This window comes from Orcinus orca, chromosome 11, assembly GCF_937001465.1.
Source record: "Orcinus orca chromosome 11, mOrcOrc1.1, whole genome shotgun sequence".
NCBI classification, from domain to species: Eukaryota; Metazoa; Chordata; class Mammalia; order Artiodactyla; family Delphinidae; genus Orcinus; species Orcinus orca.
The window spans coordinates 76,827,611-76,841,749 of NC_064569.1; the positions used below are offsets into that span (position 1 = coordinate 76,827,611).

Consider the following 14,139-nt stretch of genomic DNA (forward strand, 5'->3'; position numbering starts at 1 on the left):
ACAAGAGAGGCCCGTGCACCGCGATGAAGAGTGCCCCCCGCTCGCCGCAACTAGAGAAAGCCCGCGCACAGAAACGAAGACCCAACACAGCCAAAAATAAATAAATAAAATTTAAAAAAAAAAAAAAATCACCTCCTCCCCTTTCTGGTATACCTATGATTAGTTGATAACCTCTCTCACCACTGGATGTCACTTTTGCTCCAAAAGAAGTCAACCCAACCTAGCCTCAATAATTAGAATCTGATCTCTAAGACACTTATCTCTGAAACCCCAACAAAAAAGTTTTTTCTGTGAAAGATAAAATCAGCTCTTACAATTTCTTATGATTTCTAGCTAATCTGGCATCAGATGCTTTTAGGCTTCAAACAGTACAAGGAAGCATAAGTGGGATTTCGGAGATCATTCCAAGCCATGAAATAACTTCACTAAAATCCCATCAATACCCATACGCTGCTCAGTACTTATATGGAAAGAAAGAGAGAGAAGTGATACAGGGGAAAAGAACAATGAAACAACAACATAAGTATTTATATTTGAGTATAAAACGCTGGGATCCTATATCGTTAAGTGCTATTTTCTAATCTCAATGTTATGCTACTTTTAGCATAATGGAAAGAGAAAAGCAGCATTCATAAACCAAGAAAGTGGGGAAGTAATGACTTTAAGACTTCTCATGTTGTCACTCCAACTATCAGGATGAATTTGGCAGTTATATCTAATAATGTAAACAGGTAACTAAAAACTGTGTCCTTGATTTCCAAATTCAGAATATGTAAATGATATGCAGTTCTCTTCTCTTATGCAAATATGAACAGCTAACCTTACCAATAAACATACAGACATTAAGACACTGGTGTGCCTATGTCTGGAGTACGAATTCCTCTCATTTCAGACCTCCTCACTTCCCCACAACCAATGCCACTACTAAAGGAACTTATCAAATGGAGACATATCCAAATCATTTGTGGGATTTTTTTTTTAAATACTTCCTTTCCCTTCCCCCAACACACATGCGCCAATCTTACTAAAAATAACTGCTGAATCGCTGCCATGGAGAGCCATGGTTACTGATGGGGCTATGCTACATTCCTTGGGTTTGTTGAGTAGAAAAAAAGTTGTAAACCACTGACTTAGATGAATCATCTGGTTACATTAGTTCCATGATGCCCTGGATTAGTTCCAAGAAAAGAAAGTTTTTAGGTTCTGGAGAAAATATGCCTGCAAAGATGAAACTTTAAAAAGATCATGGCTGTGGGAACTATCATGGCTGTTTCAGAAGCCAGGGGAGTCCTAGTTCCTTCTGCTGGGGCAATGAGATACTTGCTTCTATATTCCTGAGTTGGAAACAAAAAAGTATTGTAACCACAAAAACAATGTTAAAAGTATTAGTTAAGCACAGTTGAAACAGGCCTAATCACCCTGTAATTTAAGTGCGAATGAGTTAAATAACACTTGTATGGGCTGGTCTAGAAACTTTATCAATGAAAACCACTGTCTCTGTGGAAAAATGCATACTCTGAAAAACTGACTTGTACACAACATTTAGAAATAAACCTGTTGAGCAGTTTGCATTTTCCCAATTTATCTTTACAATGTGACAGCAAAATGTCATGTTTAAATATCAAACTGAACATACCCGTAAAGTCTCAGTTTTAATTATACATCTTATTCTCCTAAAATAGTTATGCTTTTACTCTATAGAAATCTCTTTAATGAGAACCACTTGCCTTTTTTTGGGCAATTGCAGCTCGCTGCAATTTCTCCTTAGCTTGATTATACTTTTCTTCTCTGTCAGTGATACGTTCATGAAGCCTATGCTTTTCTTCCAACCACTGTATTTGCTTCTCTTCCAATGCCCTGTCAGAAGAACGTAAGCAAAACATGAGATGTTAACTCTTAGAAGAGATATTACCGCAAGTATAATCAAACTCACTACCTACTTCACCCACAGCCTTCATAATCCAACACAGGCATTCTTGCATGGCCACGTATCTGCTATCACCACCATTACTGAGTATTTCCTATGAGCCAGCCACTGGGCTTAGAACAGTACGTGTACTACATCATTTATTCTTCACAGTAACCCCTGAGTTAGGTACGTCTATCATTTCCATTTTATAGCTGAGGAAACTGAGGCTTAGAGCTGTAACTAACTTGCTTAAAGACTTATACCTAGTTAACGGGGGGACAGGACAAACAACTGATAATCAGCTTTAAACCATGATACCACCAAGCTGTTAAAAACTGGGCCTAATAAAGATGGTTTAAAATCAACCTTGGTATCAAGTCTTAATGTGGTATGTTTCCTGGCTAGAGTAAAATTCATATAAATGGTATTTTATAGTAACATCATAACAACTTACATCTTTAAAGCTCTTCTGTATACTTTATGATTTTTAGTATCATCACTACAGGCAGTACAAATGAGATATACAAACCGGGAGGAGTCAGACTGCATGACTAAGGTCAAACAGATTTTAAGTATCTTAGCTGGGATCAAAATCACATTCTATTGACCCCAAGTCCAGCTATTTTCTGCTATATAATCCTATGAATAACATTCAGAAACCAGTAAGTTAGTTACATTTGCTAGCTATACTATGACTGGAATTCTTAAGCACATTTCAAATCACTTGAGGATCCCAAGATACAAATTCCTATTATTTGCAAAATATAAGCAAAATAATTTGGACCCTGTGGAACACCACAACACATTATGGACAGTTATCTTGCTTACTTCCTTTTCTTGAAATTCAACCACATATATGAGTCCATGGACAAGCCTTAAAATATTAAATAATAGAAAAATAAGGAAAAAGTTTTATGTGGCAAGGTAGCCTTCAGAAGAAAAACTGTGAAAATAATGTTTCATAGATTCAAAAACTTATAATAATGACATGTTATAATAACAAAGCAAATACAAAATAGTAGTTTTCTACCATATATAAACAATATTTTCCAGGGAATATAAGATCTTGGTCACCAAATTCATCTCCCTACCAGTTTACTAGACTGTCTACTACTAAGAGATTTCAAAATCAAAAAATATAAACAAGTAAATGAACTTTTCAAAGGGAAAATCCAAAAGATTATAACTGTAATTCTAAGAAATAAGCTGTACACATCAAAAATTTTGTTTCTGTTCTCTGGCATTCAGAAGAATTTAGATATTTGAAGTAAGAAATGTATTGATTTACTCAATGAATACAGAAGTGTTTCTTTGAAGGTTTTCATAATACTGTGGGGTCAGGCAGAATTTTAAAAGGTTTTCTTCCCTAGATGTCTATTTTCTTTTCTTTTTTTTTTTTTTAAATCAATCCAAGAGTCCATAAAGCTCATCTCTAGAAACAGAAAATACATTACCTAAGACCACTGCACACTGCCAATGGGGTATTTGTAACTAGTTCCCAAAATACAGTCAACACTGGAATCATCATTAAAAGAACTATATATAATATAGCAGAAAGAAGAAACAGTTTGTACATAAAAAAAAAGAGCAAACTCTACTTTTCAACTTCTAGTTGTGCTTTTTCAGCTTGGCTTCTTAAACTTCGGCATTCCTGTTTTAACATTTCCACCATTTCCTTCAGTGTTTGGTTTGAATTCAGCAACTCATTCTCTGACTGTGCAAGTGAGGTCACTTGGATCTGCAAACTACTGATTTGCTTAAAAGAGAAGAAAGAAGAGAAATATAAGGCCACTAAACAAATGCAATAGAATATGAGAGACACAGAGGACACTAAGCATCTTCCCTCACAAATGCCACACCCAACTGATGTGCCCTTCAGGACACCCTGAAATGAAATTATAAAAAGCACCAGCATTAGAGAAATGCAAATCAAAACTACAAGGCGATATCATCTCACACCGGTCAGAATGGCCATCATCAAAAAATCTACAAACAATAAATGCTGGAGAGGGGGTGGAGAAAAGGGAACCCTCTTGCACTGTTGGTGGGAATGTAAATTGATACAGCCACTATGGAGAAGAGTATGGAGGTTCCTTAAAAAACTAAAAATAGAACTACCATACGGTCCAGCAATCCCACTACTGGGCATATACCCTGAGAAAACCATAATTCAAAAAGAGTCATGTACCACAATGTTTACTGCAGCTCTATTTACAAAAGCCAGGACATGGAAGCAACCTACGTGTCCATCGACAGACGAATGGATAAAGAAGATGTGGCACATATATACAATGGAATATTACTCAGACATAAAAAGAAAGGAAACTGAGTTATTTGTAGTGAGGTGGATGGACCTAGAGTCTGTCATATATAGTGAAGTCAGAAAGAGAAAAACAAATACCATATGCTAACACATATATATGGAATCTAAAAAAAAAAAGGTCATGAAGAACCTAGGGGCAAGACGGGAATAAAGACGCAGACCTACTAGAGAATGGACTTGAGGACATGGGGAGGGGGAAGGGTAAGCTGGGACGAAGTGAGAGAGTGGCATGGACATATATACACTACCAAATGTGAAATAGATAGCTAGTGGGAAGCAGTCACATAGCACAGGGAGATCAGCTTGGTGCTCTGTGACCAGCTAGAGGGTGGGATAGGGAGGGTGGGAGGGAGATGCAAGAGCGAAGAGATATGGGGACATATGTATAACTGATTCATTTTGTTATAAAGCAGAAACTAACACACTATTGTAAAGCAATTATACTCCAATAAAAACGTTAAAAAAAAAAAAGGCAGCAGCAGTAGGATCATATCTTAATATAACCAGAGACCATCAAGAACCCTATTCCTCAATCTGCCACTGAGTCCTCTCTCTTCTTCCCCAAATAAGCAGGCCAGAAGAGGTACTAGAAATGGGGAGAAGTGTCATTAGAAGGAGAGCAGGGAGGTGAGCAAAGAGAATCCAAATATTAGTCTCCTAGCCTCCGAGGAAAGAACAGATTTTAAAAGGTAAGCTGGGAAAGCTGCTAAGAAAATCCATTCTCCCACTCCCACAACATTGTGATTAGCAACCCTTCCAAAGGTTCTGCTCTCTGAATAGTCAGGAATCATAAATGCAGGTAGGATCATTCTCACATTGTTTTTGAGTAGTTTTTAAGCATTTTATAGAGTGTTGGGCAGAAGAAAGATGCTCTGAGAAACCTAATGAATGGTAGGGATTCCTTGGCCTCTAGAACCATTTATCAAACTGTGAAATGTCAGGCTTCTTCATCCCAGTTTACCTTTATCTGGGAGTACTTTTTCTCATGAAGAGTAGCTAATTATCAGTTACAGATTAACAGGCTAGGAGATTCACATTGCTCTTAAGTCTTATCCAAATAATTCATTTGGGACATATTTACACCTAATTCTTGCAAGAGCCATTTTACCAATTAATAAACAAGTATTCATTTTTCTTTCACTTTCTTCTGCCTCTCTAAGCCATTCTCTTGAGAGAAGTTTGGAGGCAGAGAGTCAAGTGACTTCAGATCAAAAGAATCCATTACAAGACTCAAGAGCCAAAAGAAACCAGATTCTTTACGCAATAAATGGGAAATAATTCCATTACTTCCTGATGGTAGCAAAGCCACATACAGAACTGTATAGGTCCAAAGAGCAACTGTCAGAAGAATAAAGTAAAAAGGTATGTCTCAGATTTCTATTTTAGAATGAATTTCTCCATGAAGAACTATTCAGTCCTTTTAACTGCAGCGGTAAATATAAAACTTGTATTACAGCTGGTTGAACAAGCAACTTTCAAAGAGCTTAATACTTCTCCATATCTACAGGATGACAGAAAGCCCAATGTCAATGAAACTAGATAACTTCTCTCAGAGTATCACACATTATGCCCTCCTACTTGGAACTTAGAAACCATAACTATACATGCAAAGCAATGCCAGCTAGCATGCAAGCATAAATCCTAAAAATGGAATTTTCACTCCTCATAATTTGTTTTGCCCATATAAATCTTTCCCGAACCCAAACAACTTTAATTAAAATATGAATTTCCTTCCATAAATACAACTCTTAGATTTCATAGGGATATAATAAAAAATAGCTCATGGAATAAGACATGCAAAGTTACAAGTCAATCACACAAGTAATTCAAAATACTGCCCTTTAAACTATAATTTTAAAAAAATTCATCATGAGCCACAGCATATAAATATCTTAAGAAAAACAAAAGAAGCTTACTAAACAAGAGCTTAAAGAGGTCTAAACACTTTACATATCAACTTCATTAATTCATTATCAATTGGAGTGATATTTTCAGAATATTTATATATACAATTCCAATAAAGATTCAAAAACAGATTTAAAGAAGCACTTAAAAAAATAAAAGCAAAATGTTTGCTAAAATAATACCTGTTTCAGGTCAGAATTTTCATTTTTTTCTTTCTCTGCATTTTCAATATTCACAATTTGTTGTTGAAGTTTTAACCTAAAAATCACAACCCAACAAAAGACATTACTAAAAATCCAGAGTTCATATATTTCACTGAATTAGACAATCATATTATTGAGTGCCCATACTGACACAAGGCACTGTGCTATATAAAGTGGTAGATTCAAAGACAAAGATTTTGACTTCAGGCAACTAAGTTGTGTCCACATATAATTAAAATGTAACAAACTTCTGCTTTTGCTATGGAAAAATCTACAAACTATAGGCATAGAGAAGATGAGAAATCAAGTCTGTCTAGAAGGATGAGAGACTACTACATGGAGATAAAACTCTGGTGGGTAGGATCTTGATAAACACAGGGAACAGCCTGAAAAAATGGCTTTGGTGGAGGAGTGCCTAGTGGGTCAGTAAGGCAGGAGAAAGGAGTCCGGTTTAGGAGAAGCTATCTTATAGCCATACAGTATTTCACAATTTACAAAATGCTTTCAGATATACTGCTACTTCACCTTCACTCTACTGGGTTATAGAGCTCCTAAATGTATCCTAAATGCCTACCATGATGTCTATAGTATAACAGGCATTTAATTAAGGTTGGCCAATTGTAGTAATTTCTCATAACAGTTGTATGGAAGTAAGCAGAGTCACCTTTATAATTCCAGATAATACAGAAAAAGAGGTTGAGGCTTAGCAAAGTTAGGCCCAAATCACACAGCTACCAAGTAGCCAAATCAAGATGAGACCCAGGTCTTCTCACACCCAAGTAAGTATCTCTGTCTCCCACTTCATTATGCCGTAATTATACTGATTTTAAATTCAGAATTTAAAAGAAAACTATCTAGTACAGACACCATACTGTATTCTATAAAATATGAGTTTTCATCCCTGAGATGAATGCACACTTACACAATTTGTGTCCTTTTCAAAAGGAATGATACATTCTCAGCCAAAACCTTAAAACACTGTGTATCCCTGGTAACCAAGGGACTAACTAACCTCATGAGAAAGACTATACACTTAATTAGCTCTGACAGGATAAGCCCTCAAACTTCCCTTTTAAAAATCCTTCATTTACCTCAAATATAATTTGCTTGGCACGTACTAGTTATAGTTTAGCATTATTAGCATGCCTTTTCAACCCAATTAGAAATGCTTCTTGGGAAGACAATATTCTCAAAGGCCTAGGGCTATGCTTTAAACACTAATACCCTGAGAAAACCATAATTCTAAAAGAGACATGCACCACAATGTTCACTGCAGCACTATTTATAATAGCCAGGACATGGAACCAACCTAAATGACCACTGACAGATGAACGGATAAAGAAGATGTGGCACATATACAAAATGGAATATTACTCAGCCATAAAAAGAAACAAAATTGAGTTATTTGTAGTGAGGTGGATGGACCTAGAGTCTGTCACACAGAGTGAAGTCAGAAAGAGGAAAACAAATACAGTATGCTAACGCATATATATGGAATCTAAAAAAGAAAAAAGGTACTGATGAACTTAGTTGCAGGGCAGGAATAAAGAGGTAGACATAGAGAACAGACTTGATGACATGGGGTGGGAGGGTGAAGCTGGGGCGAAGTGAGAGTAACATCGACATATATACACTACCAAATGCAAAATAGTTGGCTGGTGGGAAACAGCAGCATAGCACAGGGAGGTCGGCTTGGTGCTTTGCGATGACCTAGAGGGGTGGGATAGACACGGTGGGAGGGAGGCTCAAGAGGGAGGGGATATGGGGACATGTGTATGCATATGGCTGATTCACTTTGTTGTGCAACAGAAACTAACATGGTATTGTGAAGCAATTATACTCCAATAAAGATCTATTAAAAAAAAATTCAGTAAGTATCTGTTGTTGGACTGAATGAACCAACCCAAATCCTGGATTACACATTTAAATGCACAAGGTGGTTGGACAATATGATATGGAAGAAACAATAAAATACACTGCTCCTGAGATATTTATATACAAACGCCAGAAACAATGGACCTAAAGGAAGAGGACCAGTCTTGCTCTTCCTGTGCTCCTTTGACAGTACCAATCATACTCTTATTCCGTAATTCTAGCTATACTATTAGTCCCTCAAACTTTCTGGGCATTTCTCCCTTAAATGTTTAAGGTTGTTATTAACTTGGAGCTTTTAGGTTACCGAGTTAATAAAGGTTTCTTTCTACAAAACCATGGAGATGAAAATAGGGGAGAAAACACCATGGGTCCTAGCTCCGGTCCAGAGTTAGAAAAGTTAGGCCCCAAGTATATCTTAGCTCTGGTCAAGATTTTGGATACACATGATAAATCAACAAGAAACAAGACCGAGTTATGAAAGCATTAGTGGCCTGAATACTTTCTAAATAATTATGTAGAGATGAAGAGAAACAAAAATGCCCTACCTATAAAAACTGAAGCCAAAGAAACCATTGGTAAAGAGTATCTGACTATCATTAAACATGAAAGGAGTAAGAACACCATTTTGGTAGACTATAAGAGATGATCTACAAAATTTTCTTCAGCTCACTTTGCTGAAGCAGTGCTGGGTTAGAATTCATAACTGATAGGAGATTTTTGATTTTTTTTAAGAAGAAAATTAGTCCATGATTTAAGATCATTACATTTAGGATTCTAAGGGATAATTACATTTTACAAATAAAAAGTAACCTTAGGGGCTTCTCTGGTGGCGCAGTGGTTGAGAGTCCGCCTGCCGATGCAGGGGACACGCGTTCGTGCCCCGGTCTGGGAAGATCCCACATGCCGCGGAGCGGCTGGGCCCGTGAGCCATGGCTGCTGAGCCTGCGCGTCCGGAGCCTGTGCTCCTCAATGGGAGAGGCCACAGTAGTGAGAGGCCCGCGTACCGCCAAAAAAAAAAAAAAAAAAAAAAAAAAGTGAAAAAAGATAATTAAATCCTAATGGTAAAGTAATTACAAGAATGTAAATGAGTTAACATACTGCTCAAGAAACTATCATTCAAACCTTTGAATGAGGCCACTCCTCGTTGCAGTGTATGGGCTTCTCATTGCAGTGGCCTCTCCCGTTGCGGAGCACGGGCTCTAGGAGTGCAGGCTTCAGTAGTTGTGGCACACAGGCTAGTAGTCGTGGCTCACGGGCTCTAGAGCGCAGGCTCAGTAGTTGCGGCACACAGGCTTAGTTGCTCTGTGGCATGTGGGATCTTCCCAGACTAGGGCTCGAACCGGTGTCCCCTGAGTTGGCAGGCGGATTCTTAACCATTGTGCCACCAGGGAAGCCCCTCAACTATTTTTCTATATGTCAGCAATAAACAATTAGAAAGTAAAATTTTAAAACATAACTCCACTTATAATCAAATAAAAATGCTTAGAATTATAATGTAACACAATATGAGCATGATATATACAATGAACACTATAAAACTCTGATGACAGAAATTAAAGATGACCTGAATACATGGAGAGATAGGCCATATTCATGGATTGGACAGACTCAATACTGTTGAGATGACAACTCTTCTCAAACTGAGCTACAAATTCAGTGCAATCCCAATCAAAATCTTAAGCCTTTTTGAAAATGGTTACAAGCTGATTATTTACAAGGAAAGGCAAAGGACCTAGAAGAGCCAAAACAATCTTGCCAAAAAAGAACAAGGTAGAAGACTTGCACTACCTGAATCAAACTTACTATGAAGCTACAGTAGTCAAGAGAGTGTGATATTGGTGTCAAGACGGACATACAGATAAATGGAATAGAACAGAGTCCAGAAACAGACACACTCACATATGGCCAACTGAAACCAACAAAGGTATCAAAATAATTCAGATATGGAGATCTGGGTGAAAACTATGCGAATACTCTGTACTAGTTTTACAATGTTTTGTTGGCTATGAGATTATTTCAAAATGAAGTTTAAAAAAATATGCATATATAACCTAATACTCTGAAGTTCCCTCCTGGCCGACTCTTCTGCCATCTGTGAAGCTCGCAATCTCTCTTCACACTGATCCTTTTCAGATTGCCTCCTGACATCATGTTCCACTTTCATTTTCTCTAAATCCGCTAATCTGCTCTCAAGTTCTAGCCTAAAACAACAGATGATAGTTATATTACAAGAACTACAATAAGGATGATATGACAGCAAAATGTTTTCATTTGCAAGGAGATTTAACACAAAATAAGGTAATTAGGTACTTACTTTTCATCTTGTAATACCACAAGTTTTTGGTAACCTTCTTCTTTGGCAGCTTGTACTTTACGTATTAATTCACGGTCCTTTTCTACTAAAAGCACTTTGTGGTGTTCAATAGCTGATGTGAGAATTTCATTGTCTGACTGTAATCCTAGTATTTTTTTTTAAAGGAGAAAACTGTACTGTATTCAATGTTATTAAGAAGAAAAATTGCAATTAACAGCAAATATTCATAAGCTGATAAGACGAAAGAATATAGAAAGTAAGTCTCTCCAGATACACATCTCAAAGATCTTTACTTTGTTGGTAAACTTTTCTTAACGAAAAAGACTACTACTCAGACTTAATTTGTCATTTTATTAAGCACTCACACAAAAACACTTTAACAAAAGGTTATATACATTTACTCATTTGGATCGTGAGAGCTGGGGACATCAACCTGGGTAATATTGAAAGAGGTTTAAATACTTAACTTCTAAAAGGGTTCTGTAACCTAAATCCCACAGACAGCATCATCATAAAGCTAGCTGGAAAGCAGAGTGAATAAAATCACAGAAGCTTTTGAAACTTATCAGAACTGTTAGGTATCTAATACAAATTGGACACTTTCAAGTTTGTCCAATGAATTCACAAATTTTCCTCATAATGAAATGACAAGTATTTTGCATATGGAATAACTAAAATTCATATCTAACTCAAAGTTTAAAAAGAATGCAAAACTGGATCTCAAACTCTTGAAGTTCCAAAGAAAATACGCTCCCTAACTCTATGAAAATCCGTGAGTCAACATCAAGTAGAAATTAATAATGAAAATAGTCATTCATCATAAGCTCTGTCTGAAACTGAAACTGGAGGCCAGTTCAACTAGAGACCAACTTCATGACAGCTGCAGGTCCAGGCAGCTTATTTAAGTACTTAATAAAAGTCAGAAATAATGTAATTTCTGAGAAATCTTGATGAGAAGGACATTCTAAGACTAAATTGGAGTTTAAAAATAAGCTTAGGCTGAACTAGGCCCAATAACTGGCCTAGGGTCTACATAAAAAAAATTTTAAACTTAAAAATTGGACCTGGAACCCACTTATATATTCTTTAGATTTTTAAATGGTCTGATATTAATAATCACATGATCTAAACAGATTTTAAGTTATATACCCAGGAAGTATGGAATCCTATCTATAAAGTTTCACTTAATTTATGTATTAATCAAATAACAATGATATAACCATAAGATTGTTTTTTTAAAAGTTACATCACAGAATGAACATTTAACATACAAATAAAAACAATACATATGTGTGCTCTAAAATTAAAATTCAATTAAGCTTAAAATTGGAAATAAACTTCAGTTTGATCTATTTTAGTAATTTGAGTTTATATGTGAAAGTAACAGTAAAAAGCATGGGAAATCATATATTACCATCCAGTTCACTTTGAATTTTATTCCTTTCTCTTTCTAGCTCACTCTTAGCTCTTGCTGCCTCCAGTTTGATGTCTGTTATTTCTAGTTTGTTTGAATGTTTAAGTTCTTTTACCTGTTGATAATTAGAAATTGAAATTACTATTGGTCATTTTCTTGCCACTAAATGCTAACCCAAAAACATTAGTAGAAATGAGAAAACACTTTGGTAGCAGAGTATAGAGTATAAGCACCTTCCAGCAGGGAAGATGCTTCAGTTCCTGGAACAGTACTCAGCACCAAGAAAACAGTCTGTTCCTAACAGAATTGAGTCATTTCTTTCAATAGCAGGGTGGGGTCATCAGGCTTAATCTTGCCTTTAAAGGCTTAACTGCAAGTACCTAAAATCCAATAGTCAATGACTGAAACATCCTCAAGGAAAAAAAAATTGAAACCTTCCTCTAAAAAAAAATGCTGGTGACAAAATGGCATTTTAGGTATAAGGAACAGCATATAAAATGTTATAAAGGTAGAACGCCACCTGGTCTGCTTGGAAAACAATGAACAATGTGTCATAGATAGAGCAGAGGAAGATGTGAAAACTGTGGAGTGGCAGGGAATAAACTTTATATGCCATACAAAAGGGTTGTATATCCTCTTAGCTGCTGAAGGTGGCACAATCAACTTTGTTTCAGAAAGTTAACTCTAATTGCAAGTGTGCTGGATTAAGAAACTGAAAGTAAAGAAACCAATTAAGAGGCAAAGGACTAACAAAGGGGACAAGAAAGAATAATCTATTGAAGTTGGTGACTAAATTGTGTGTGTGTGTGTGTATGCTGGTAGTGGGATAAACAAGTACAAAATGTATGAATCTAATTTAAACCTTTATTGCCAAAACCTGATTCTTTTAAAGCCCCAAGGTGAATGTAACTAATTGTCAATATTTTCCATATAATTAACCACATACCAATCTCAGCTTTTCCCTGAGACATTCCTTTTGAAAGCTGAATAATTATAGTTCATAAGTGGTATTCCTTAGGCTTCCCTCGTGGTGCAGTGGTTAAGAATCTGCCTGCCAATGCAGGGGACACGGGTTTGAGCCCTGGTCCGGGAAGATCCCTCATGCTGCAGAGCAACTAAGCCTGTGCGCCACAACTACTGAGCCTGCACTCTAGAGCCCGCAAGCCACAACTACTGAGCCCACGTGCCACAACTACTGAAGCCCGCGTGACCTACAGCCCATGCTCCACAACAAGAGAAGCCACTGAAATGAGAAGCCCGCACACCGCAACGTAGAGTAGCCCCTGCTCACCGCAACTAGAGAAAGCCCACATGCAGCAACGAAGATACAATGCAGCCAAAAATAAACAAAAAATTTTTTTAAAGTAGTATTCCTTTGTTCATTCAATAAATATTTATTGAGCACCTATTATGTGCCCTAGCACTGTCTTAGGAGCTGGGGATACAGCAGCAAACAGATGTCTCTCTAATCATTAGATTAGATGTCTCTCTAATCATCTGTACTACTCTCTTAACAGTTTCCATATCCCTGCCCTTTGGTGAGGTGCTTCTAAAATTAGGTACAGTACTATATAATGAGGATTTAACCAGTACGGATATAAAGGTTAGATAAACCTGCATTCTGACATATTATACTAATGTATAAAACCATGAAATCAGAGGAGAAAATCACAAATATATACAAGCCAAATCTGTAAAATATAAGATGGTGGTAACAAGAGGGTAAAGGATAATTTACTTGAGTGCAATAAAAGGCTATAAAAACTAGAGATGGGAGTTAGAAATAAATCAGGAAGAGGTCCTAGAGCCAAAGAGGGTGAAGATGAGAAACAGAAGTGTCTTACTGGAGGAGACTCCATCTATGAAAGGTCTTGGAAACATAACAAGGTTTCCTGCAAATTCCTCACTTAAAGGAAACAAGAAAGTCAAGTACTGTGCTGCCTTTGTACTGCTAATAACCACACTAAGACACAAATTAACCTGTAGATTTTCAAATGACACAACACAAAATGAATACCTTGTGCTGACATCAGATTTGCATTTTTAAATCTTTCTGAAGTTCTTTTCTATGAAAGCAAGTCTCATTGAACAATGTTTACAAAGCAGCTTTGAAATACTTTCAGAGCAGCTAAAAAATTGTATTTATTTTAAAATTTAAACTTTCTATAGATTGGGTTTTTATAATTTCATGGACAG

General features: G+C 36.6%; 1 protein-coding gene across 1 annotated transcript in view; it reads right to left on the reverse strand.

The window, feature by feature from the left end:
- The window catches only part of CEP83 (centrosomal protein 83), a 112,012-nt gene that overhangs the window by 16,154 nt on the left and 81,719 nt on the right, over window positions 1-14,139 (reverse strand). Inside the window, exons 9-14 of the mRNA XM_049695042.1 lie at window positions 11,944-12,058; window positions 10,530-10,674; window positions 10,267-10,416; window positions 6,320-6,395; window positions 3,508-3,665; window positions 1,728-1,857 (exon numbers count right to left, since the gene is read on the reverse strand). Coding sequence (XP_049550999.1) covers window positions 1,728-1,857; window positions 3,508-3,665; window positions 6,320-6,395; window positions 10,267-10,416; window positions 10,530-10,674; window positions 11,944-12,058 — 774 coding nt within the window. The remainder of the gene's footprint in view (window positions 1-1,727; window positions 1,858-3,507; window positions 3,666-6,319; window positions 6,396-10,266; window positions 10,417-10,529; window positions 10,675-11,943; window positions 12,059-14,139) is intronic.